General features: G+C 48.7%; 1 protein-coding gene and 1 long non-coding RNA gene across 7 annotated transcripts in view; one reads left to right on the top strand and one right to left on the bottom strand.

The window, feature by feature from the left end:
* The window catches only part of FERMT2 (FERM domain containing kindlin 2), a 77,339-nt gene extending 75,207 nt beyond the window's left edge, over window positions 1-2,132 (bottom strand). For 2 of the 6 annotated variants that reach the window (XM_029078748.2, XM_029078750.2), the window contains exons 1-2: window positions 1,911-2,131; window positions 298-463 (exon numbers count right to left, since the gene is read on the bottom strand). In XM_029078748.2, coding sequence (XP_028934581.1) covers window positions 298-454 — 157 coding nt within the window. In that variant the 5' untranslated portion in view covers window positions 455-463; window positions 1,911-2,131. Of the gene's footprint in view, window positions 1-297; window positions 464-1,910 lie in introns of all 6 variants that reach the window. The other 4 variants (XM_029078749.2, XM_029078751.2, XM_029078747.2 and 1 more) reach the window with 3 other exon arrangements.
* LOC114816488 lies at window positions 2,048-25,313 on the top strand. The gene is made up of 4 exons (XR_003764267.2): window positions 2,048-2,093; window positions 7,805-7,982; window positions 22,200-22,408; window positions 24,958-25,313. It is a non-coding gene; the product is annotated as an uncharacterized LOC114816488 (long non-coding RNA).
* Window positions 25,314-27,894: the final 2,581 nt, after the last annotated feature.

Genomic DNA, 27,894 nt, shown 5'->3' with positions numbered 1-27,894 from the left:
ATCTGTAAAATGGAGATGAAGACTGTGAGCCTCACTTGGGGCTACCTGATGACCCTCTATCTACCCCAGTGCTTAGAAGAGTGATCGGAACATAGTACGCGCTTAACAAATACCAACGTTATTATTAGGTCACCCAGAGGATGAGCGGCGGAGCCAAGATTGGAACCCAGGTCCTTGTGCCTCCATTGCCTGGGGGGGGGGGGGGTCTATCCACTGGGTCACAGCACTTCTCGGTGCCCGGGGTTGGGGGGTGAGGGGGACGTGGGACCCAGCCGGCATTCTTAGGATGCCACTCACCGAGTTTCTCCACCAACTTGAGCATCACCCCTCCGATGTGGACCTCGCCCGTCACTCGCAGCGTCACATCTCGGTTGAGGTCTGTCACATGGACGCTCAGTTCCCACGTCCCATCGGCGTAGCAGCCATCTGGCATCCTTATCCCGTCCAGGGCCATGGCTCCTGTCTGGGAAGGGGGAGACGGGGGAAAGAGTGAGGGAGAGGGAAAACGAGGGAGAGAAAGGGAGTCAGGGAGAAAGGAGGGGGAGGGATGAAGAGTTGGGGGAAAGAGGGAGAAAGAGGGGGAGGAAGGGGAGAAGGAGAGTGAAAGGGAGGGAGAGAGAAAGGGAGAGAGAAGACAGGGAAGGAAAGCGGGAAGAAGAGAGGGAGAGAAAAAGGGAGAGAGGAAGAGGAGAGTGAAGGGGAGGGGGAGACAGGGAGAGAGGAGAGAGGGAGGGCGGGAGAGAGGGAGAGAAAGAGGGAGAGGGGAGAGTGAAAGGGAGGGAGAGAGAGGAAGGAAGAGAGGGAGACAGGGAGAGAGGGAGAGAAAGAGGGAGAGGGGAGAGTGAAAGGGAGGGAGAGAGAGGAAGGAAGAGAGGGAGACAGGGAGACAAGGAGAGAGGGAGAGAGGGAGAAAAAGAGGGAGAGGGGAGAGTGAAAGGGAGGGAGAGAGAGGAAGGAAGAGAGGGAGACAGGGAGACAAGGAGAGAGGGAGAGAGGACAGAGAGACAGGGAGAAAAGAGAGAGATGGAGAGAACAAAGACACAGGGAGAGATGAGATAAAGAATCAAGCAGGGGGAGAAAGAGACGGGCAGAGAAGAGAGAGACAGGGAGAGGAGAGAGAGACAGGGGGAGAAGAGAGAGACAGGGAGAGAAGAGACAGGGAGAGAAGAGAGAGACAGGGAGAGAAGAGAGAGACAGGGAGAGGAGAGAGAGACAGGGAGAGGAGAGAGAGACAGGGAGAGGAGAGAGGGAGAGGAGAGGGAGACAAGGAGAGAAGAGGGAGAAAGGGAGAGGAGAGAGATAGGGAGAGGAGAGAGACAGGGAGAGAAGAGAGAGACAGGGAGAGAAGAGAGAGACAGGGAGAGAAGAGAGAGACAGGGAGAGAGAGACAGGGAGAGGAGAGAGACAGGGAGAGAAGAGAGAGACAGAGAGAGAAGAGAGAGACAGAGAGAAGAGAGAGACGGGGGGGGAGAAAGAGGGAGCGAGGAAGAGTGGGGAGAGAGCGGGGGAGACGGAGAGACAGAGATGGAGAGGGAGAGAGAGATTGCGAGCGAGCCGGACAGAGAGAGGCGAGCGAGCGAGCGAGCGAGCGAGGCGGGGAGGGGGAGAGGAAACGGTCCTCGGCAGCCTTTCTCTGCTCTGCCCTCCCCGGGGGAAGGACAATCCCACCGAGCCGGGGAGGGGACGGGGCCGGGGACGGGGCCGGGGCCGGGGAAATCACAGCCAGGGAGGGAAGAGGAGGGGGAAAGAAAGCAGGGCTGGGGTGGGCCCGGCTCCCTTGGCCTCCCTCAGGTCCAGTCCCCGGCGGGGGGGGGGGGGGGGAGATGGGGGGCTCCGTCCGAGGAGCAGCCCCCCCAAAAAGGGAGGGAGGGAGGGAGGGAAAGAGGCGGGGACCCCTCCCCCCTTCTCACCTCCCCTCGCCTCTCCTCGGGCTCGCTCAGCCGGACCGCAGGCGGCGGCGAAGCGCTCGGCGTCCTCGCCCCCGCTTTCTCCTCAGGGGCGGCGACGACGACGACGAGGAGAAAGAGGAGAAGAAGAAAAAGGAGGAGGAGGAGGAGGCGGAGGAGGCGGAGGAGGCGGAGCGCGCCCTAATGGTCCGTCCGTCCCTCAGTCGGTCGGTCCCGGCTGCCCCCCCCCCCCTGCCCCGCGCGCGCGCGCCTCCCCCTCCCTCGGGCTCGAGGCTTCGGCCTCGTGCCCGGCCCCGCCCCGAGCGCGCGCGCCCCCCCCCCCCTCCTCCCCTTCGCCGGGAGGCGAGCGCGCGACGGGGGCGGGCGGGGGGAGCGGCGCGCGCGAGGGGAGACTGAGGGGCTCGCGGGGCGCGCGCGCGCGCGCGAGGGAGGCTGAGGCGAGCGGCGCGCGGCGAGGCTGAGGGGCTCGGGGCGCGCGCGAGGGGAGGCTGAGGCGCGCGGCGAGGCTGAGGGGCTCGGGGCGCGCGCGAGGGGAGGCTGAGGCGAGCGGCGCGCGCGCGCGCGGGAGGCTGAGGGGAGAGATGGAGGGCGGGCCGGGGAGGCTGAGGGGCGAAGGGAAGGGGGGGGACCCGGCGGCCATCGCCGCCCCTCGGCCCGCTGCCCTTTTATGGAAATGAAGGACCCGCTGCGGGAAGCCGGTCCAACATCCGGGCTCTGGTCGGCGGGTCCTGAGGAGGGGGGCGGAGGGGAGAGGCCAGGGGACGACGACGACTACGACGACAAGGGCTTGGGGGGGGGGGCGGGAAAAGAGCAGGCCGCGGGCGGCTGCTCCTCAGCTCGGGCCGAGGGGGCCGCGCCTCCTCCACCCCCCCGGGCCCGGCAAAATGAGGCTCCCTCAAGCACCAGCCGGCCTTTGACACCCCCAGGGAGGAACCCATGGGGGCTTTGAACGCCGCCCCCCCAAAAGAAGCTACTGTCCATCTCCCCCTTGTAGACCATGAGCCCCTTGTTGGGCAGGGATGGTCTCTCTGTTGCTCCATTGTCCATTCCAAGCGCTCAGTCCAGCGCTCTACACACAGCACTCAAAAAATCCGATTAAATAAAAGCCCGAGCAATGGGGGCTTTGAACACCACCCATAAAAAGAAGTTAGTTCCTGCCCATCTCCACCTTGTAGACCATGAGCCCCTCGTTGGGCAGGGATGGTCTCTCTCTTTTGCTCGCTTGTCCATTCCAAGCGCTCAGTACAGTGCTCTGCACATAGCACTCAAATAACGATTAAACGCACAAGCAATGGGGGCTTTGAACGCCGCCCCAAAAAAGAAGTTACTGCCCATTTTCACCTTGTAGACCATGAGCCCCTTGTTGGGCAGGGATGGTCTCCCTTTTGCCCGATTGTCCATTCCAAGCGTTGAGTACAGTGCTCTGCCCATAGCACTCTTGAAATATTAAATGCCCAAGTAATGGGGGCTTTGAACACAGCCCCCAAAAGGTTGCTGTCTGTTTCCCCCTTGTAGACCATGAGCCCCTTATTGGGCAGGGATGGACTCTCCCTTTTGCTCGATTGTCCATTCCAAGCGCTCAGTACAGTGCTCTGCACATAGCACTCAAATACGATTAAACACACAGTCAATGGGGACTTTGAACACCGCCCAAAAAAAGAAGTTACTGCCCGTCTCCACCTTGTAGACCATGAGCCCCTTGTTGGGCAGGGATGGTCTCTCTCTTGCTCAATTGTCCATTCCAAGCGCTCAGTACAGTGCTCTACACATAGCACCCATAAATACGATTAAATAAAAGCCCAAGCAATGGGGGCTTTGAACGCCACCCAAAAAAAGAAGTTACTGCCCATCTCCACCTTGTAGACCATGAGCCCCTTGTTGGGCAGGGATTGTCTCTCTCTTTTGCTCGACTGTCCATTCCAAACGCTCAGTACAGTGCTCTGCACATAGCACTCAAGAAATGTGATTAAACACCCAAGCAATGGGGGGTTTGAACACAGCCCCCCAAAAGTTGCTGTCTGTTTTCCCCTTGTAGACCATGAGCCCCTTGTTGGGCAGGGATTGTCTCTCTCTTTTGCTCATTTGTCCATTCCAAGCGCTTAGTACAGTGCCCTGCACATAGCACTCAATAAATATGATTAAACACCCAAACAATGGGGGCTTTGAACACAGCTCCAAAAAAGTTGCTGTTTCCCCCTCATATACCATGAGCCCGTTGTTGGGCAGGGGTTGACTCTCTCTGTTGCCCAATTGTCCATTCCAAGCACTCAGTACAGTGCTGTGTACATAGTAAGCACTCAATAAATACGATTGAATAAACGCCCAAGCAGTGGGGGCTTTGAACACCTCCCAAAAAAAGTTGCTGTCTGTCTCCCCCTTTTAGACCGTGAGCCCCTTGTTGGGCAGGGATGGTCTCTATCTGTTGCCAAATTGTCCGTTCCAAGTGCTCAGCACAGTGCTCTGCACATAGTAAGGGCGTAATAAATACGATTGAATGATTGAATAAACGCCCAGGCAATGGGGGCTTTGAAGTCCCCCCCCAAAAAGAATAAACACCCAAGCCAGTCTCCCTGCTCACCCCCAGGAGGTTTTCCCACGTCGTCTAATACATAGGTAGAGATGGTGGAAAGTTTCTTTTAAAGGGACTGTTAGTTAAACTTGCAAAAACTTGGCGTGCAGCTCCTTTTTCTTCATTTGGAATGAGGCATTTCTTTTGTTGTCTGTTTCCCCAGTTTAGACTGGGAGCCCATTGTTGGGCAGGGATTGTCTCCATCTGTTGCCGAAATGGCCATTCCAAGTGCTTAGTACAGTGCTCTGCATACAGAAACCGCTCAATAAATACGATTGAATGAATGAATGAAAGGAGCTTCGGCAATCTGCAGCGCTCTCCCTCTTAATCATCATCATTATGGTATTTGTTAAGCACTGTGTGCCAGGCACTGGACTAAGCGATGGACTTAGTATTGTGTCCAAGCCGATTTGAAAAACAGTGCTTGGCACCTAGTAAGCCTTAACAAATACAATTATTATCATTATTTTTTGCTGGTATCCACCCCAGCGCTTAGTCCAGTGCCTGACATCATGGTAAGCGCTTAGCAAATACCACAATTATTATTAGAAGTCCTTTTTGGAAGTGAGGAACGGGTGACAAAGTTGCAGACCGAAAAATGTGGCGTTAGACTTGGTTCCCAGAGATCCCATCTACTTCAGGGTGGGAAGATGAGGATGGAGGTGGGAGATGGATCGGAATCCAGAAGCTTCCCCTTTGGAGGGCTGAAATTCTTCGTCTGGAGGCGCTCAGACAGAAGCCAAAAGCCTGGGAAAATGTACCAGTCTGAAGCTTTCTAATGAAAAGAAGTCACATAGACCCACCTTTCCCCACCACATTAAAAAAAAAATTCAATATCCCGTGCGCTTTGGGCTGAGTACCCATCTGCATATTGTATAAATGCATAGTGCATTTATATGCAGAGAAGCAGCGTGGCTCAGTGGCAAGAGCCCGGGCTTGGGAGTCAGAGGTCATGGGTTCGAATGCCGGCTCTGCCACTTGTCAACTGTGTGACTGTGGGCGAGTCACTTCACTTCTCTGTGCCTCAGTTCCCTCATCTGTAAAATGGGGATGATGACTGTGAGCTTCGCTTGGGACAACCTGATTACCCTGTATCTACCCCGGCGCTTAAAACAGTGCTCTGCACATAGTAAGTGCTTAACAAATACTATCATTATTATTATATGCTTCAGGGACCAGTCACTGCCCTAGGCAGGACCTTAAGGATTTGGATTCCATCCTGACACCCACACTGCCTCAGGCAGGACCCATCAAGTTTTCCCACACCTTTGATGGGGAGGTAGAAGAAGAACCCTCAGCCATGCTGCCACAGGAAGGAAAAAGAAGAAAAGGCAGCTGATTTCTTCCAACTCTTCAGCGGGACAGTCACTGCTGCCGACCCCACCCTACTAATGGTGCACACTGGGACTGTGCTTAAATAATTCTCATTCTATCCAGACTCCCAGCTCCAGAAAAGGGTGTTAGGGCCAACTTGACCATGCTGCCCACGTAGCCATGGGGCTGTGTCCCTTACCTCAGGGGAACTGACCTATTAGAACAGTGCTTGGCACATAGTAAGCGCTTAACAAATACCATCATTATTATTCGGGGCCAAGTCCTCACCGGCTGAGATGGCAGCATTTTAGGAGGCAGCCGTGGTGGCCAAAGTAGGTGAGTCTTGCCCCTCTCCCTTCTCCTCTCTGCCCAGCTTTCTTGCCTTCCTTCTTTACCTTTTGTCCCTCACTTCCCCTCTTTTCCCCATCTCAGCCCGTCCTGCCTAAAGTGACAGGATCGACTTAATCCGTTCAGTATCCACCAGGTCAATCGACTTAATCCGTAGAGTATCCACCAGGTCACTGGCCCAGCCCTACACTTTGCCTGAAATTTCTGGAGACCCTGGAAGGTTAAATGATTACGTGGGACATGAGGAGAAATAGTTCGGTAAATAAAAGGATTAATGAAACGGATACTCCTAAATTCAGGGTCCTGCCAAAGGGGTGCTTGAAATAAAAATTAGGGAACCGCTGGTCTACATGTGTTATATCCTCCTCCTCCTCCTCACTTTGACATAGGGAAATCAGTGGAGAAAAAGAGATGGAAGTTAATAATAGGCTGTTCTGGAGCCAGGCAAATATCCACTTAATTGGAATTTGAAGTTGGCTTTTGGGAGGCTTTGCCTCCTCTAAAAACCCTTTTCCTAACCAAAAGGCTTTATGTACCCATGGAATCAGTCAGTATCTTTCCTGGCAAATTTTCTAAATTCCAACAGTAAGTGTGGCTTAGAGCATTAAAAAAGGAAAGAGCCCCCAGCACTGCAAACCTTGATAGTTTTTAAATTTTCATTCTCTTCCAAGTCTCAGGGAGATTTCTGAGTGTAACCTCTTGTCATGCTTAGCTGGGCTTCCAGGCTAGGATTCAGTCCTGGGGAAAGTTTGGTTGAGGGATGGAGGAAAAGTGGGAAAAAATAATTTCTGGGAAACTGCCCTATTTTGTTGTTAGTGTTTAAAGGTCAGTAGCTTGTATCTGAGCTGTAGAAATGCCAAGGGATAACCGGGATCCAGAGTTAACTGCCATTGTGAGAGTGGAGATAAAGCATACCACATCTGGCCACTTCTGTTCTTTAGCTGTGAGCCGAGTTGTTTGCTTTTTAGATGAGAAGGGGCTAAACACTGATCTCTTTAACTCGGAGAAGATCTGCTTGATCAAGAGTGGTTGTGTAGTTTGCTGCTTTTTTTTCCCTCCCCCCTTCAAAAGTTGACTCAGCCACATTGTTCAGTATATTCACATTCGGGAAGGTATCTGAAATCCTCCCCTGGAAAGTGCAGCGAGAGACTTGTGGGTCTTACATCATGCACTGTAAAGTAGCTCTGAACTCTTCCCAGTGTTTGGAAGAACAGCTCGGCTTTAAAAGCAGTAATATCCAAATAAGGTACAGAAGCATGGGTCTTGGATTCAGACTAAATAATACCTAACAGTTCTGCCTTCGATTTAGCCAGTAAGCTTGGCGCTCACTGCGAACTTGTGCTTTCTCTCTTTGAGTCTATTTAGAAAGTGCCAGGTATTTAAAAAAAAAAATTATAACTAAAACTCCTGATTGTGGGGGTTACAAAATAGCCCACCAATTTAATTTTCTTAGTGTGTTTTCAGGTCTTGAAAGCTTACCCTCTAGACTTTAAGCTCCTGGCGGGCAGGGAATATGTCTACCAACCCTGTTGTACTGAGCCCTCTCAAGCATTTAACATAGTGTTCTGCGCACAGTAGGTGCTCAATTAATGTCATCGGTTACAGAAAAGCTAATGGCTAGTCTTGATTTCTTAAGATAAGTTAAACGTTACTGGTCCTTTGCCAGGCACCAAGCATCACCCTCCCATCTTGGTCCCGAACGGAAGGAGTCGGTGGTTGTTCCTGGCCATTGAGGAGGTGGTGAGAAGAAGGGCTTGGAAGAGACGTCACATCCCTTGCAGCTGTGCCGGGCAGCGGTGAAAGGATCCGGAGAGGAGCGCCGATGGAAAAAGTTGGGAGAGAAGGTAATTGCTACGAGAGGTCAGGGTTCGGAACTCACATTTAGACCACGAGAGAAATGGAGAAAAGTAGGCACCCTGCCCATCTCCCGGCAGCTGACGGCCCCAGAAGGTCCTGTGGGATTGGAGAGGCCACCCTTCAAGATCCATTTACGGACTTCGCCGCAAAATGAAATTGAGCCCTTTCGGGGTTAAAAGGCCTCTCTTTCGTTCTGTACTTTCCCCTGATTTTAGTCTCACGGAGTTTTAATCCGAAACCGTCTTGTGAGACGTCTTGAACCCAGATTAAAAGCTGACATGAAATAATGGAGACAGGAAGAACAGGGGAAACCACAGAATAGATGTTAAAAAAAAACAACAAAAAAATTCAATAAAATTCTAAGTCAAACATCGAGGGGGCAGGAAAGGATGGGAGCTTTCATTCAGAGCCAGGAGAGAATTACCAGGGGTGGAAAATTCTAGGCTAAAGGGCTGTTGCAACTCCTATTGCAAACTTCTGTGCGGGCCCAGAGCCCAACCTGCCCAAGAGTTATGGAGAGGAGGAGCAAGGATCCAGTCTGGGGAGATAAAGATGAGAATGAGATCTAGAAGAGTGGGAGGCCACAAGAATTTTTTAGTCTCCCCAGGCTACACACCCTATACTTGTGTTTCTTGCCCTTAAAAGACTTTATGATCCAAAAGGCTCTCCCCATCTTTAAAATCCCACCTCCATGAAGCCTTCCTAATTAATTCCCTACATCCCAAATTGTAGCCACCCAACAGCCTCCCTTAGGACACATGTATCTGCATCCATCCTCAACTCTTATGAATATCCAATTATTTATTTTAATAGTTCAGCCTGACTTCTATACTGTGATTTATTTTCTCCTCGGTCCTCTTCTCATCCCCGCTATTTGTAAATAATTTTAGTGTCTCCCCACATCAAATTTTAAGATCGTGGTAGTTGGGGTCTTGCTTCTACTCTACTTTCCCAAGAACTGAAATTGGCGTCTTGCTTCTACTCTACTTTCCCAAGCACTTAGCACAGGGCTCTGCTCACAGAAAATGTTCATTAAATACATAGATAGGAATGACAAGCTAAATGTGTTGAATATCAAATGTATAAACAAATACAAGAATTTTAAGAGTATGTTGAAAGGGAGGTTAGAGAAGATGGGCCTCGAAAGCAAGAGTTGTGGATTTGCAAGACGGGAGAAAGGCTGGGAAGCAGTGTGGCCTAGCGGCAAGGGTCTGGGCCTGGAAGTCAGAGGACCTGAGTTCTAATCCCAGCTCCACCACTTGTCTGCTCTGCGGATTTGGGCGAATCACTTAACTCAGTTGACTCAGCTGCAAAATGGGGATTAAGACTGTGAGCCTCAGGTGGACAGGGACTATGTACGACCTGATTATCTTCTATCCATCCAGCGCTTAGTACGATGGTCAGCACATTCCTTTAACAAATGCCATTAAAAAAACCCCAAAAAACGAAAAATCTTTGTGTTGTCTGACCAAGGCTTTCTAAACAATTCCTAGTAACGGGCTATTGGCAGCTCTTAGGCTGTTCCGACAAATTATCCCATGATTTTACAACAGTATTCTCATCAGTGTTGCTGATTTGGGGAAAATTTCAGAATGATTTAACGTTGTTGAAAATGTAGCATAAAGCTGAGTGCTTCTCCTCCTGTTGTTCAAGATCATATTTTCGAGCAAGGCAGACAGATCTTCTTCATCATCATCAAAGGTATTTATTGAGCACTATATGGGGAGCACTACTATACTAATGAGTGGGAGAGCACATTTCAACAGTTGGCAGACACGTTCCCTGCCCACAACGAGCTCAGTCTAGAGGGGGAGATGGACAGCAATATCAATAAATCATTTAGAAGATATAACTTTAAGGTACTGTGGGGTTGAAGATGGGGTGACTCTCAAATGCCCAAAGGTTTCAGATCGAAGCGCGTACACAATGCAGAAGGGAAAAGGCGCCGGGGGAAAAGAGGGCTTAATCGGAGAAGGCCTCTTGGAGGAGATGTGACCTTCATAATGCTTTGAAGGTAGGGAGAGTGGTGGTCTGGCATAAAAGAAAGGAGAGGGAGTTCCAGGTTAGGGAGAGGGGTCAGTGGTGAGATCAGGGTATTGTAGATGCCAAAATCAGTGTTGGACTCACAACGGGTGATATTGGAACAAAGAACTCCAGGTTGGAATGTCTACAATGGACACTTCTCTGAGATTCTGTCTCCCAGCAGTGGAAGGAGAAGATGTCAGAGGAGGATGGGAGCAGAGCACCAGTGACAATGGGGCAGGTCCTAGTCAGTAAAGTGAAGAGAGAAGGAAGCTGCAGCAGGAACTGGGACACAGGATCTGTACGAGAGAGAGAGAGAGGAATCACAGCAGCTGAGGTGAGGCCTGGCAGAGGACCTGAGTTCTAATCCCAGCTCTGTCGCTTGTCTGCCGGGTGACCTTGGGAAAGTCACTTCCCTTCTTTGGGTCCCGGCTACCTCATCTGTAAAATGAGGATTGAGACCGTGAGCCCTATGTGGGACAGGGACTGTGTCCAATCTGATAATCTTGTAAGTGCTTAACAAGTGCATTAAAAAAAAAAAAGACAGCTAGTACAGGGGAATTTGAAGAAGAGGCTGGTGAGGGAGTCAACCTTGTGTCTGCTGGCCTTCTCCAGCCCCTTGCAACTGCTCCCCCCCCTCAATTTCCGGGGTTACGTCCTCTCCCTCTGTGAGATTGACAGGATGAGGATTGGCCAAACAATTCCGCCCAGCATCCCCGTAGCATCCATAAATTAGATCTACGTAAGAATACTGAACACAGCCAATTAAGCCACCGCACTTTACTATTCACGCGAGCATTATGCTGCATCTGCGGCATTAAGAATCCCATTCTGGACAAGAGCCAAGACTTTTCCCTGTGGTTTTAGTTTAATTTTCAATTACATTGTCCTCCTTTCATTGACACTTTGCTGGAGGGATAACCAAAGATTAAAGATTCATCTTCACTCACCATTTAGATGTCAGTACTTCTCTATCTGAAATTCCTTCAAAGGTTTTATCCTCTCCTTCGTATGACGGTCTAATTTCTCAGCTCGCTTTAATCGCAGCTACAATTGTCCCCACTTAAATAGTTCATTACCCATTTCCTCCATTGTCTGCCACACTCCCTGTTTTTATCTTTGTTGGGTTTTTTTGGATGTTATCACCTTCCTTGGACTATGAGCTCTCGTAGTTTTAATTGTATTTATTAAACACTTACTACGTGTCAGGCACTGTACTAAGCGCTGGGATGGATGTGAACAAATAGGGTTGGACATGGTCCATGTCCCACATGGGGCTTATAGTCGATCCCCATTTTACAGATGAGGCAACTGAGGCACAGAGAAGTGAAGTGACTTGCCCAGGGTCACGCAGCAGACAAGTGGCGGAGCTGGGATTAGAACCCAAGTCCTTCTGGCTCCCGGGGCCCGTGCTCTAGCCATCAGGCCACAGCTGTTTCTCTTGTTGGGACAGTGGTGTGTGAGTGTGTTGGGGAGGATGGGAGGTTAAACTGCACATCCTTAGGGTTGAAGCTATGTCTTCTCAGCAATTTTAATCTACCAGGCATGCCGTCAGGGCTCACTTTTAAAACAAAAAAAAGCATTCAGGTCATTGCTGGATTTGCAGGTTCTTTCGAACCCAAATAAAATGAAGGAAAAGTCTCCACCGATCAGTCCAGTCTATTTCCTAGGGAGCAGGGTAGGTAGGAATGTAGTCCAAGCCAGATCCCTATTTTAAAACATCTTGATCCTTATCTGATCCAGCTTTTAATACAGGTCTTCCCTCCCAAGGAGTATTTCCTGCTAGGAATCTCAATCTTCATTTTTCTTCATTTAGTCGTATTTATTAAGCGCTTACTGTGTGCAGGGCACTCTTGAATCAAGCTTAAAAGGTAGTTTCAGCTTTCAAATATGCAAATATGCATTGATCTTGGTGGATCATCATTTTCCCTGACTGAAATCCTAAAAATAGTCCGTCTCTAAATCTCTCTCCCAGTCCTGTATTTGTTGCTTTTCTCTGAACACCTGCCAATTTGCCTACCTCTCTCATGCTATATACCTGAAAGTAAGCATAACACAGCACTATTTTCTACTTGTGGTCTCATCGGTATTATTAAAAGAACTACACAGCTAAACTCTTAGGGTATGTTGAATGAAGACCAAAAGAGTACTAGTCTGCTTTTTTCTGCCACATCACATTTTAAATTTGTTACGCACTATTATTCTTAGAGATTTTAAAGATACGCAGCTTCATGGTTTTTCCTGTTCAAGAAAAAACCTGCATTTCAGCATTTCTTTTTAACCAAAGAGCTACTTTAAATGGCCCCCAGCATCATTTTTCTGCTCAGAAACAATTTCCTACTGAATGAACATAGGTTAAAAAATAGCTGATTGGGGTTTTGGGATTTTCTACTCCTGGCTTCACCAAGTATTCACTGTACAACTGCTAGTTACTTACGTAGTGACAACTTCCTCTGATCGACTTTTCGGCCTTCGTAAAATGCGTCAGCCTCAGAATCTTATGAAAAATTCATGACCGGTATCTAAAAAGGACTTTAAAAATCCTTAGAAAGAGACAGTACTTACATGTTCTATTTAGAATCGACGACTTCCATTTTGTGTCAGAAAATATCTACAGGTAGCACAAAGGGACTAACGTGTTTGTCAGAATGTGGAAAGCTCCCAAATCTTTTCCAGCGCCCAAATCTTTTTTGTGCCTCAGGTTTCTTTTCTGTAAAATGGTGATAGATCATGCTCAACCATGCCCCGGAATGAGATGAAAAATGATAAATTATACCAAAGTGATTAGCAACAATAAGAGAGAGACCATTACCGCTTGCTCCTTCTAGAGTCCACTTTTCCCCCTCCTCAATCATTTACTTGTCACAGAGGTCTAGAAGGATCTCGCCCCTGCTTTTAAAGTTAACCCTTTAAGCTGTACCTTACAGTCTATTTTCCCTCTGGAAAGTCTTTGTTCCCATCCTCGGAGCTATTATCTTTCCCCATTTTCCCCTGCCTCTGGGTCCTTCCCCTCTAATGCACATGCCCAAACCTCCCCTTGGCTAACAAAGCCACCCCTAGGCCACACCAAATCCTATACCTATTGTCTCAGTAGTCATAATCCTCACTGTGGAATTCATTAAGTGCTTACTCTTTTCCAAACATTGTACTATGTGCTGGGATAGACAAGATAATCAGGTCAGGCCCAGACCCTATCCCACATGGGGTTCACCGGAAGGAATAACGGGTATTAAATCCCATTTTACGGAGGAGCTGACTGAGGTCACACACCAGGCAAGTAGCAGAGCCAGGATTAGAACTCAGGTCCATGCTCTATTCACTAGGTCACACCAGAACCTGGTGGCATCCTTGAGTTCCTTGGACCGCCTTTGGAATGGTGGCCCGCGGTGGGTTGTTCCAGTTGCTGCAGGCTTGGGTTGGACCTAGGGATCTTGTGGCTGGGTCAGTTTCGGGGTGGTCTTGGATGTCCTACACTCCTCAGACCTGAGCTGAACTGGGAACCCCTCAATACAATCTCATACCAGTGTCAGACCGGGACCCACACCGGGAGCCCGCTTAGGCTCGGCATTCAGACAGGAGCAGCGTGGCCTAGAAAAGAAAGAGCCCCGGCCTGGAGTCAGAGGCCCTGGGTTCTAATCCCAACTCTGCCACTAATCTGCTGCGTGACCTTGGGCAAGTCATTTTAACTCCTCTGTGCCACACTTCCCTCATCTGTAAAGTGGAAGTTAAGACTGTGAGTCCCAAGTGGGACAGGGACTGCACCCAACCTGATCATCTGTTAGTGCCTGGCACATACTAAGAGCTTAACAAATGCCACAATTATAATGATTATTACTAGGGGCTACAGGCCTCTCGGTCCACCCTATTCTGGCCTCCGGGAAGGTACGGAACCCCCGGGGTCCCCAGTGGACACCAACAGTCACAGCCAACTGCAGGATGGCAGGATAGAGTGTGCTTTTTTTTTTTCTGCTGCAGACATTGAAGCTTCCCACTGCCAGAGAGTTCAACATTCCTTGGAGAGCACCATTTTGATGCACCACAGAGCTGGTCATCTTTTTATGGCTAAGTCCCTGAGGTTTTTCATAAGGATCTTCCCCAGCGTCTTTGGCAGAGATCCCAAAAAGCTCAGCCTGTGTGCTCACACACGCACACACAAACACACACATACACACACACTGCCTGCTCAGCTGAAATGAACTCATATATAGCTGTATCTTCCAACAACCTCAGGACAAATGCCCAGAAATGAGCTCACAAAACTGAGTAACTTTCTCAGGCAATTGTTTTGAATGTCTAACAAATACCCTGTCCTCCCATCTTTCCCATCCTGTAGACAATAGCACGATCCCTATCTCACAAGCCCGTAAACCTGGCATTATTCTCCACTCATTTCTCTCATCCAACTCACATATTCAGTATCTCATTAAATCCTGCCATTTCTACCTTCACCACGTGGCTAAAATCCATCCTTTCCTCTCCATACAAACCACTAATAGGCAGATCCAAGGACTTATCCTATCCTACCTCTTGCATCTGCCTCTCCCCACTCCAGCGCGTACTGCATGCTGCTGCCTGGATCGTTTATTATTTAAAAAAAAAAAAAATCAGTTCCTGCCTCCCTACTCTTTGTGAACCTCCGGTAGTTGTCCATCCACTTCACTCCTTCAATCGTATTTATTGAGCACTTACTGTGTGCAGAGCTCTGTACTAAGTGTTCGGGAAAGTACAATACAATACAGAACAGTGACATTTCCTGTCCACAACAAGCTTTACTTCTGCATCAAAGTCCTTGGCAGCAGCTCTAAAACGCTCAATCATCTTGCCCCCTCCTACCTTACACCTCACTGATCTCCTACTACAGCCCAGCCTGCACACTTTGCTTCTCTAGCGGTAGCTTGCTCACTGTGCCGCGATCTCGTCTGTCTCCCTGCCGACATTATCCCACATCCTCCTTCTGGCCCAGAACTCCCTTCCCCTGCAGATATGCCAGACCTCACTTTCCCCAACTTCAAAGCCTTGTTAAGGTCACATCTCCTCCAAGAGGCCTTCCCCGATTATGCCCTCTTTCCCTCGACTTCCTCTCCCTTCTGTATCGCTTATGCACTTGGATCCGTACCCTCTGAGAACTTGATTTTCACCCCCCTCAGCACGTATGTCCGTATTTGTAATTTATTTATATTTTTGTCTCTCCCTCTAGGCTGTAAGCTCATCATGGGCAAGTCAGCTTGGGCTTTTCAGAGGATCTTGTAAAGAACATGTAGGATCTAGGCACAGAATGCACAGAACCTGGATTTTTTTTTCCAGTAGCGCCTCAATCAATCGGTGGTATTTATTGAGCGCTTGCTGTGTGCAGAACACTGTACTGAGCCCTCTGGAGAATACAACAGAGTTGGTAGACACAGTCCTTGCCCCTGAGGAGCTTAGAGCCTAGAGGGGGAGACAGACATTCGAAAAAAATTACAGATAGGTGAAATGGAAGCGGATATGACGAGAAAGAACATGAGCTAGATTGCAAGTTTTTTGTGGGCAGGGATCGAGTCTACTTCTGTTATATACTACAAAGCTACAGTAGGTGCTCAATAAATCCCACTGATTGGTTGTTCCATTAATATTGCATTCTGAGCAGAAAATACTTGGGAAAAGTGCATAGACAAAACGTCAGGGCCTATTTGAAGTTGGGATTTAAGCCTGTGATTTAGAAGTGCGCTAATGCCGAATTTTACCACAGAGACTGCTCACAATACAATAGTACTTAATGTTGCCAATAACAGAGTAGTTAGCACAATGAATCATTGTACATTCTGAATTAGCTGATGGTTTTAGAATTTTGATTTCTCAGTTGCGTAGCTACCCTCTATTGATGCTTCCCCCCACCCCCCATATGGGAAAAAAATTTTCCTTTTTCCCTTTTGGACATTCACTCCACCCTCCTGGAGAAATTAGACAAGAGGTTATGTGAATAAGCCCATTCATATCTATAGAATTTGCTGCAAGCTCACCAAGCATTTACATCAAAAGGAATCAAAGACGCAAGAAAACCCCCCACAAAACTATACACCAACTGTTTCCCTGCTCTAGCTAGTGAAGTGCCCTATAACCACAGATTTAAATCTCTATCCATTTGTAAAATACTGACTAAAAGCCCTTGCAAAGTGTGTCAGAAGCCAGCACAGGAATAACTGTGGCATTTGTGGTCATTGTTAAGTGCTTACTGTGTGTCAGCCACTGTACTAAATAATAAGAATAATTATGGTATTTGTTAAGCACTTACTTTGTGCAGAGCACGGTTCTAAGCGCTGGGGTAGATACAAGGTAATAAGATTGTCCCACGTGGGGCTCACATTTTTTAATCCCCATTTTTACAGATGAGGTATCTGAGGCACAGAGAAGTTAAGTGACTTGCCCAAGGTCACACAGCAGACAAGTGGTGGAGTCGGGATTAGAACCCACGACCTCTGACTCCCAAGCCCATGCTCTTTCATTCATGCTTACTATGTGCAGAGCACTGTAAACTAAGCGCTTGGAATGGACAATTCAGCAACAGATAGAGACAATCCCTGCCCAGTGACGGGCTTACAGTCCACTAAGCCACTGGGGTAGATAGGAGATAATCAGGTCAGACCCGGTCCCTGTCCCCTCTGGGGCCTCTACTCTAAATAGGGGGGAGAACGGGTATTTTATCCCCATTTTACAGAAGAGGAAACAGAGGCACAGAGATGTTAAGTGACTTGCTCAAGGTCATCCTGCAGGCAAGTTAATGTTGGTATTTGTTAAGCGCTTACTATGTGCAGAGCACTGTTCTAAGCGCTGGGGTAAACACAGGGGAATCAGGTTGTCCCACGTGGGGCTCACAGTCTTAATCCCCATTTTACAGATGAGGGAACTGAGGCACAGAGAAGTTAAGTGACTTGCCCACAGTCACACAGCTGACAAGTGGCAGAGCTGGGATTCGAACTCATGAGCCCTGACTCCAAAGCCCGTGCTCTTTCCACTGCGCCACGCTGCTTTGCAAGGCCAAGACTAGAAGCCAAGTCCCCTGACTCCTGGGCCCGGGATCTTTCCAGTAGGCCACACTGTTTCTCAGAAATACAGACAGAAAAGCCAAGACAGACAACATAAGCGCAGGGAAGAGGCGAGAGACTGTAGATTGTAAACTCATCGTGGGCAAGGAACACTCCTATCAACTCTGTTTTACTGTTCTCTCCCAACTGCTTAGTCCCGTGCTCTGCACACAGTAGGCACTCAATAAATACAACTGACTGATTAATTGACTGAGAGGAGTCGGACCAGCATGAACAGATGGGAGAGAGTGGTAAAGCAAGGAGCTGAACAGCCACCAAGGGGAACCTAATCCCAAGCAACAGCCCAGAGGGCGAAGTCATCCGAGGATTTACATATAAAAACAGTTCCAATGATTTTTCTTGTGAGCTGTTTTGCCCAACCCAGCCCACCCACTTCGCTCCTCTAATACTAACCTTCTCACTGTGGCTCAGTGTCATCTATCTCGCTGCGACCTCTCGCCCACTTCCTGCTTCTGCCTCCCTCCTCAAATCCAACATTTCAAAGCCTTACTGAAGGCCCATCTCCTCCAAGAGGGCTTCCCCGACTAAGCCCTCTTTTCCTGTTCTTCTGCTCCCTTCTGTCACCCTGACTTGCTCCCTTCATTCATCTCTTCTAGACGGTAAGCTCGTTGCGGGCACAGAATATATCTCGTATTCTCCCAGTGTCCTGCACACAGTAAGCGCTCAGTAAATATGACTGACGGACTTTGCTATTAATCCTTACACCTAGAACCTGCCTGGTTTTCATCCACCCAACGCGCCCTTTGCTTTAAGGTCGACATTCCCTCCGAAGCCGATGGAAATTTGGAATTTAACAAGACCAGCGAGCCGGGTTGCCTATTCCTTTCAGGAACGGTAAGAGCAGGCAGAGTTGGGAAAAACTTCCGCAAGACACACGGCACCTTCGGGCCATCATCGTCCCTAGGCCCTGGGGAGGCAGCACATCCCAACTGCTCCAACAGAGCAAATAACAAGCAATTGCATAAGAACGACAGACTTGTTTCGCAAACAGATTTCTGCCCAGCTAGTCTCTGAGGAAGGCTCCAAAAGAGTGGGAAGGCCTATTTACCCAGCCAGCGCCAGAACTATCATCGGGCTACATTTTAAATCATTTCGCACCCTTCCGACAAGTCCGAGGCAGCGCGGTGGGTGCTTACGTGATTTAGATCACTGACTTCAGGATAAAAGCTACCTTTAATGCCGCTCTGAGGCACGGAAGCCTGGTGCGGTACGTCATCGGTTACAAAGGCAGCAAGAACGCTCAAAACACACACACACACACACACACACACACACACACATTTCTACTAAAGAAAACTCAAATGAGAGCAAGCCAGGGATGAAATATGTACGGGCTCTTTTTTTTTCCAGACGAAGATGGGGCAGGACAGTTGTTTCTTTCTGAGAAATGACCGTGATCACGATGGTAATCGTTGGGCCGGGCCCCTCGTCTTTCCCTCCAATTCCAAATAGGGAGGCTTCCGCGTCTGGATGCTCCCCGTAGCTTGCGAAAGCCTACAAACTTGGTGCGTTTAATACGGGGCTAGAGGATAACGGATTAAAAATAGATGTAAATAGCTAGCTAACCAGTTAGAACCGCTTTACCTCACGGGATTCAAGCCCAAGCAGGGATCAGCACATTTCATTAGGAAAAAAATGTTTTTGAAAGTCAGGGTTCAGTAAGAGAGATTTCTCCAGAGCTGAAATTGGGAGTTTGGGTTGTTTTTTTTCCGAAGGGTGGGCGTAAGTTAGCAGGGCACCCCGTACTTTCTAACAGGACAGACTGCAGAAAATAGCCTGGCACAGACAGTTAAGAGCTGGAATAAAAAGGCTGGCGTTTGTGGTCTGGACAATGCTGGTCTGGAATCATCTCCAAAATTAATTTTCTTGGGAAGATCCTCGAGACTGATGCAAGGTGAGAGAAAGAGTAAGAGACCACAGACTTAAGGAAACAGGAGAGGCACAGTGGACTCCCTAGAATAATACTAATAGTGGGCACACATTAAGGACTTTCTATGCTCCAAGCGCTGGACTAAACACTGCAGCAGATACAAAATAATCAGACCAGACACAGTCCCTCTCCCACATGGGGTTCACGGTCCAAATATGAGGGAGAACGGCTACTGAACTCCCACTTTACAGGTTAGGAAACTGAGGCACAGACAAGTTCAGGGACTTCCCAAAGGTCCCACGGCAGGGAAGGGGGTGAGGCTGGAATTAACACCAGATCGTCTGAGTCCCAGGTTCATTCTCTTTCCACTAGATCACACGCAGCCTCTCAAGTCCTTTCTCTAAAGTGTGAGCTAAAGCCTTCAGCACGAGGGGCAAATTTCACTACTTTGTGTCGGGTGGATTTTTGGTTTTTTAAGCCAAGAGGAGGAGTGGAGAAGGTGATGAACTTGCCCCCTGTGTTTGCAGCCCATTTCAAATGACCAGACCCCTAGAGTTCATCTTCAGGCCACTTGGAGACACCCAGAATGGCCTTGTGTTAAATGGGGAAGGGTGGTCTCTGGCCCTCGCCCCCGAGGCATTCCTCTCAGGCTCCCCACGCACCCCACCCTGGTTTCCCTGGGGTCTTTCTCCTACTGCTTCAGCCCTTAGAACTTGTTTTCTCTGGCTCCAAGGCAGGATTTGATCCAGTAATATTCCTACTACTAAACTTACTCTGTGCCAAGCACTGGGGTAGGTACAAGATAATCAGGTCCCATATGGGGCTCCCGGTCTAAAGAGGAGGGAGCGCAGGGACTGAATCCCCGCTCTGCAGAGTAGGGAACTGAAGCCCAGAGAAGTAAAGTGACTTGCCCGAGGTCACAGAGCAGGTAAGTTGACGGAGCCGGAATCAGAACCCGAGGTGCCTCTCGCCTTGCCCTTTTTGACTTCTGTGGAAGAGTAAAGCCGCCTGGGCAAGACCCCAGTTACTTCTTTATTCATTCAATCGTATTTATTGAGCGCTTCCCGTGTGCAGAGCACTGTACTAAGCGCTTGGACTGTACAGTTGGGCAACAGATAGAGACAATCCCTGCTCAACAACGGACTCACAGTCTTTAAGCGGGAGCAGCAGAGATTGGAGGGAAGGAGCACAGCCAGGTGGAAAGAGCACGGGCCCGGGTGTCATAAGGTCTTGGGTTCTAATTCCGGCTCCGCCCTTTGTCTGCTGTGACATCTTGGGCAAGTCACTTCAGTTCTTTGTGCTTGTTACTTCATCTGTAGCAGCGTGGCTCAGTGGCCAGAGCCTGGGCCTGGGAGTCAGAGGTCATGGGTTCGAATCCCTGTTCTGCCACTTGGCAGCTGTGTGACTTTGGGCAAGTCACCTAACTTCTCTGTGCCTCAGTTACCTCATCTGTAAATTGGGGATTAAGACTGTGAGCCTCACGCGGGACAACTTGATTACCCTGTATCTACCCCAGCACTTAGAACAGTGGTCTGCACATAGTAAGCACTTACCGCATACCAACACTATCTGTAAAATGGGCATTATTTGTTATATTAATAAGAATAATGATGGTATTTGCTAAGCGCTTACTATGTGCCAAGCACTGTTCTAAGCGCTGGATCTCCGAAGCGCTCAGTAGACTGCTCTGCACACAGTAAGCACTCCAATAGGACTGACTCATGGACTATGCTTCTGTAGATAATAGCGGGGCTTGCCCAATCTAATGACCTTTAGGGTGTCAGGGTTATGTGTTTGGAGCTTTTCCATTTTCCTAATAGGGTCACCCAAAGCAAACAGCCTGGGAGAAGACTGACTAAAGCCAGTCCAACCTTCGCATTTCTAAGTCCTCCTCCGTGGAGGAGCCCGGGGAAGGGGGTGTCCGACCCGAGGAGCTGCAAAAGCAACCAAGTGAAGGCCGTGGTGGAATGGAATCTGTCTCTTTTCCCAGCTGGTTGGATTAATATTTGACTCTGCCAGACCCTGAGAGTCAAATACCCCAAGTGTTGTTGTTTTTTTCAATAGTATCCATTAAAATGGGGATTCAGACTGAGAGCCCCTTGTGGGACACAGACTGCAACCAGCCTGATTATCTCGTCTCTACCACAGTGCTTAATACCGGGCTTAGCACACAGTAAGTACATAAATACCACAATCGGTAAGGACTTACGATGTGCACTAAGCACTGCGGTAAATACAAACTAATCAGGTCAGACACAGTTCATATCCCACATTCATTCATTCAATCGTATTTATTGAACGCTTACTGTGTGCAGAGCACTGTCCTAAGCGCTTGGACTGTACAATTCAGCAACAGAGAGAGAAAATCCCTGCCCAACACCGGGCTCACAGTCTGAACCCCCATTTTACAGATGAGGTCATTGAAGCCCTGAGAAGTGAAGTGACTTGCCTAAGGTCATACAGCGGACAAGAAGCGGAACTGGAATTAGAACCCAGGCCCTTCTGACTCCCTGGCCTGTGCTCTATCCACTAGGCTGTGCTGCTTCTCTAATGCCCAACGACTATTTTTTCAGTCAGGGAAGCGACACAGATGTTCATTTGGAGACTTGCCCTTATAAACAAATTCCCCTAACGCTGCCCCACAATCCTGGTTTGAAAACTTAAGCAAAGAACACTGTCACCAGGAATGAAATCTGGCAAGCAGGAGGCAAGCTGCTCAAGGAACAGGGAGGAGCTCCACCTTCTTAAGGGAGGGCAAAGAGGGATGCTCACCTCTTCACCGCACTGGATCTACTAGTAAGAATGAACTCGGGAATCGACGAGCAAAGAGGAACCAACGGGCACCTCGGGGCCTTTGACCGAACTGGCAGGGCATCCCACCCTAGGCACCAGTCGGGGGCAGGGAATATGTCTCTTTATTATTATATTGTGACGATGATGGCATTTGTTTTTTGTTTTGCTTTACAATCATTATTATTAAAAGAGTGACTGATGCTACCTGGGAATTTTAAAACGAAAGGTGAGAGGGAATTGAACCTTTGGAATAAAGTCAGTGAGAAAACAGCACAGCCAAACTTACTATCTAAATTGAAGCATCAGATCGATTATGTCGACAGCCACGGGCCGTACTGCCAAGACATCAGAAACACCCGAGTTACATTAGAAATGAAAGATTCCCGGACCAATTACCAACTCATTCCTTCAGCTCTGTCACTTAAATTGTCTTCCAGATGACAACTGCAACCGAAACTTAAGGTGACCACCACAGGACTCAAGGCACGAATCAAACGGGAACACCACCGTCAGTTCTGAAACAGAAAGCTGATGAATCTGAGATGGCAGCTGGAGAGTGCTCCGGCTTCGACTGTGAGCCCCAGGTGTGGGACCTGATCATCTCACACCTACCTACCCCAATACTTAGGACAGTGCTTGACACATGGTAAGTGCTTAACAAAAACCACAATTATTATTATTAGTGACTGTCAAAGAGCTACTGACAAAAAGCAGTATAAACTGGCTTCCCCATTCTTTACCCACATTTCAGCCTGAAGCTCCCAGAAGGAGGAGAAATGATGGGGAAGGGGGCTGTTTCTTTCGGGCAGAAGCTTTTGCCAAAGCAGGAATCTACAAGGCAGAATTGAAAATAGCCCAGGATATGGCAGAGTTACACGTGAACAGGGATTATTAACACTGGCCTTTCTTAGTCACGGCAGCAGACACAGGGATTGAGATCAGAGAGGGACAACTGATTATACATCTGATTATATGGAGGAGAGCAATTAAATAAATTCATTTAAATCACCACACACATGCAAAAGTATCTTAAATTATCTTTAAAATAGTGATTAAATCCTACTTAGACTGTGAGCCCAGTGTAGGATAGGGACTGTGTCCAACCTGATTATATTTTCACAACTGTATATATTTTCATTACCCTATTTATTTTGTTAATGAGATGTACATCACCTTGATTCTATTTATTTGCTATTGTTTTAATGAGATGTTCATCCCCTTGATTCTATTTATTACTATTGTTTTTGTCTGTCTGTCTCCCCCGATTAGACTGTGAGCCCGTCAAAGGGCAGGGACTGTCTCTATCTGTTACCCATTTGTACATTCCACGTGCTTAGTACAGTGCTCTGCACATAGTAAGCGTTCGATAGATCTTGTATCTACCCCAGCACCTAGTACAGTGCTTGGTACAGAGTAAATGCTTAATACTATTATAATTATTATTATTGTTAATTTTATCAGATGCTACAAGTCATTTCGCCTCCCACGCAACTGGGTATAGAGAAAATTTCCCAGAGCCCTGAGAAGGTCGCCCAACTCTGGGATGACTTACTCCCCATCTTAATCCTGAGATGTGGCCACCTCACCAACACTTCAGCGGTGCTCATTACATCTCACCTAAGTGGGAACCATGGCAACAGGATGTCCCAACAGTTGCTGAGAAGCAGCCGTAGCCCAGTGGAAAGATCCTGGGAGTCAGAGGGACTGGATTCCAATCCCGGCTCCGCCACCCGTCTAATGCGTCACCTTGGACACAGCCGCTTCGTTTCTCTGTGCCTCCGTTTCCTCACCTGTAAAATGGGGATTTAGGCTGGGAGCCCTGTGTGGGACAGGGATTGTATCCAACCCAACTATCTTGCGTCTACCCTAGCGCTCAGTAGAGAGCCTGGCTCAGAGTAAGCCCTTAATGAACACCACAATTATTTATTGTTCATTCAATCGTAGTACAGAGCACTGTGCTAAGCGCTTGGGAAAGCAGAATACAGCAATAAAGTGAGACAATCCCTGCCCACAACGAGTTCAGGGTCTACGGGTACTGTTATGACGTAGGTTGAGCTGCCCAGTTGGGGGGATGTAAGCTAAGAGGAAAGTAGGAGGACTTGGAAGACGTAGCACAGTACGACCTGAAGTAACAGCTAGAAAACAGCAGCAGCTGACAGACCCGGCAGGTGATGATCGGAAAACCTTCAGAACGGAAACAGAAACTGAATATGCTCCCCCAGGGCACGGTAGCAAACGCAACAGCGTGGAAAAGACATCCTTTATGGGTGGGTGGTGCAGAGAGGGTGGTCGCTACTCTCATCATCGTCATAATAGTATTTGCTAGGCGCTTAATATGTGCCAGGCACTGTACTAAGTTCAGGGGTGGATACGAGCAAGTCGAGTTAGATACAGTACCTGTCCCATGCGGGGCTCACAGTCTCCATCCCCATTTTACAGATGAGGGAACTGAGGCACAGAGTGAGGTGACTTGTCCAAGGTCACCCAACAGACAAGGGGCAGGGCCGGAAAGAGAACCCAGGACCTTCTGACTCCCATCGACTGAGCGGCACCGACGACTCTAAAAATCCATGTGTAGGTCTTTTTTTAAGTAGAAGAGTTGACCAGTGGAATGTGATGTGAGAATATTGTGGAACAGCCCAGCTTAGTGGATAGGGCACGGGCCGGGCGGGCAGAAGGCCTGGATTCTAATCAGGGCTCCGTCATTTGTCTGCTGCTGCGTGACCTTGGGCAAGTCACTTCACTTCTCTGGGCCTGGAAAATGGGGATTAAGAGTGTGAGCCCCAGGTGGGACATGGACTGTGCCCAACTTGATTGGCTTGTATCTACCCCAGTGCTTAGTACATTACCTGGCACATAGTAAGCGCTTAACAAAGACCATTAAAAAACAGCCTTTCGGGATGATGACTGCTAGGCCCAACCAATGAGGAGTCACTCCTCAACACTGCACCAGATGCATCATCTCCGATTTAACGGAGAAAAATCGGCATGTAAACACTTCTGAAGTTCTTCTTGGACCTCAAGGCGGATGGAGTTTGCTACTCTCCAGCCGGGGAGAGATCAGAGCATTTCAGGAAAATTAGAAGTGGCATGAAATCTGCACCCTTTTCTGTGTGGTCAGCACGACTTCTTCTGGAAAGGCCCTATGAGATTCCCAGAACTGAAAGAACCTCTTCATTCGTTTCTCACCAACAGGGGTATTGTGAAGGCCTCTAGTCTTTGAACAATTTAACCGGGAAGAGGAGGAACTCCTGCAGGAATGGAAAGCCTTGCAGCCTTTTACAGTCTGGACAGGTCGGAGCTTTTTTTTGTGGTAAATGAGCTGCTTTAGGGATCCAGAAAGCCATCAATTCATAGTATTTGAATGCCCATTGTGTGCAGAGCACTCTACTAAGTGCTTGAGAGAGAACTGTAGTTAGTAGACATGATCCCTGCCCTCAAGGGGGTTTACAATCCAGCAGCCCGCGGGGAACAATTTAGCAAGCATTACTAAAGCAGCATGGCCTACTGGATACAGCTCGGGGCCTCCTGGGAGTCAGAAGATCATGGGTTCTAATCTCTGCTCCGCCACTTGTCAGCTTTGTGACCTTGGGCAAGTCACTTTGCTTCTCGGGGCCTCAGTTCCCTCATCTGTAAAATGGGGATTAGGATTTTGAGGCTGATGTGGGACAGGGACTATTTTCAACCCATTTGCTTGTATTTCCCCTCCTCGATCCCCCCAGCGCTTAGTACAGTGCCTGGCACGCACAAAAACCATCGCAACTACTAAAAACAAGGGTTGGCAACTCTTTAGCCCATTATGCAGTTGGATCTTTAACCCCTAAGCACTTTGATTTTTCACTCCACTCCACTACGCCTTTAGGTACAGAATAAATGAGAATGAATCCTAAGTCTTTGAGCCCCACGAGGGACAGGGACTGGGTCCAACCTGATTAGCTTGTAATAATAATAATAATCTTGGCATTCGTTAAGCGCTTACTATGTGCAGAGCACTTTTCTAAGCGCTGGGGTAGATACAGGGTAATCAGGTTGTCCCATGTGAGGCTCACAGTCTTCATCCCCATTTTCCAGATGAGGGAACTGAGGCACAGAGAAGTGAAATGACTTGCCCAGTCGCCCAGCTGACAAGTGGCAGAGTCAGGATTTGAACCCATGACCCCAACTCCCAAGCCCGGGTTCTTTCCACTCAGCCACGCTGCAGCTGCCACATAGGTCAAACAAATTCATTCATTCAATAGTATTTATTGAGCGCTTACTATGTGAAGAGCACTGTACTAAGCGCTTGGGATGAACAAGTCGGCAACAGATAGAGACGGTCCCTGCCGTTTGACGGGCTTACGGTCTAATCGGGGGAGACAGACAGACGAGAACGATGGCAATAAACAGCGTCAAGGGGAAGAACATCTCGTAAAAACCGATGGCAACTAAATGGAATCGAGGCGATGTACAATTCATTAACAAAATAAATAGGGTAACGAAAATATATACAGTCGAGCGGACGAGTACAGTGCCGTGGGGATGGGAAGGGAGAGGTGGAGGAGCAGAGGGAAAAGGGGAAAAAGAGGGTTGAGCTGCGGAGAGGTAAAGGGGGGATGGCAGAGGGAGTAGAGGGGGAAGAGGGGCTCAGTCTGGGAAGGCCTCTTGGAGGAGGTGATTTTTAAGTAGGGTTTCAGCATCGATAGGAAGGGATAGAAAATGAAACAAAGGCAGAGGCCGGTCGTATTTAAAACCGGGACAGGTACACTGCCCGATGGAAAGGGTAGAAATCGTCAGTGCTCTGCAAACAGGCAGCGCTCACTAAATACAGTTGACTGATTGAAGGGGCAGAGCCGGGATTAGAACCCAGGTCCCCTGACTGCCAGCCCCGTGCTCCTTCCACTAGGCCACGGCTGCTGATGGTGGGTTGGGAGCAAACCAAAGGAAATAATTTTTCACCTACTGAATGGTAAACATGTGGGATTCATTACCAACAGAAGTTGTGAAGGCGGAAAATATCCAGAGGAGGTTGGTTAAATTCCTGGATGAGAGGCCCCGTAGTGGGTTCCGGTAAGGAAACGCCAGGAACGTGAGCAATTCATCGCTGACCATGCAGTTTGGGCGTCGAGGAGGCCCAATGCCACACATTTCTTCTGAGCATAATAATAATAATAATAGTGGTATTTGTTAAACGCTATGTGCCGGGCACTGTATTGAGCGCTGGGGTGGATCTAACCAAATCGGGTTGGACATAGTCCCCTGTCCCACATGGGGCTCACAGTCTCAATCCCCATTTTCCAGCTGAGGCCCAGAGAAGTCATGTGACTTGCCCAAGGTCACACAGCAGACAAGCGGCAGTACCAGGATTAGAACCCACGACCTTCTGACTCCCAGGCCCGTGCTCCATCCACGGTGCCACGCCGCTTCCGACGCCGAGCCGGTCTCAGGGCCGGATCACTGGACGGACCATTTGAACCAGGCATGACTTGCGTTATGTTGGCCAAGTTAAGAATAAATGATAAATAATTGATTTGTAATTACAATCCATATAAATAAATGATCTATATTAACTTCGGTCTCCGCCTCTAGGCTCACTGTGGACAGGGAACCATCTACCGACTCTGCTGTGCTGCCCTCTCCCAAGTACAGTAACCCTGTACACAGTAAGAGTTCAATAAATGCCACTGATTAACTGATTTTCAGGCTGTCCCCTCCACCCTCACCCGGTATCTTGTCCAGGGAGAAAACCGAGGTACGACCAGCCCGACTCTATCACACAAATCCCCTCGGCAACATCTTGATCTTTACAGAACCTATTATTATTACTATTGTACTTGTTAAACTATGAGTCAAGCACTGTTCTAACAACTCGGATACAGTTCTTGATCTACGGGGGCTCCCGGTCTAAGTGGGAGAAACTGAGGCACATAGAAGAGAAGTGGCTTGCCCCAGGTCACATAGCCAACTGGCAGAGCAGGGATTAGTGCTGTTTCTACTAGGGCACGCTGGCCCTCACGGTCATCATTCATTAGCGTGCTGAGCACTGTACTAAGCGCTTGGAAGAGTATAAGGGAGTTAGGTAATGATGTCTTGCATTACAGTTCACGATGCAACAAATTTCATGCTCAGTAACTCCAGCCAAGGACAACTTTTCCG

Source organism: Ornithorhynchus anatinus, chromosome 14, assembly GCF_004115215.2.
Source record: "Ornithorhynchus anatinus isolate Pmale09 chromosome 14, mOrnAna1.pri.v4, whole genome shotgun sequence".
Classification (NCBI taxonomy): Eukaryota; Metazoa; Chordata; class Mammalia; order Monotremata; family Ornithorhynchidae; genus Ornithorhynchus; species Ornithorhynchus anatinus.
Note: the sequence above shows the minus strand (reverse complement) of the source record. Positions and strands in the feature narration are given on the sequence as shown.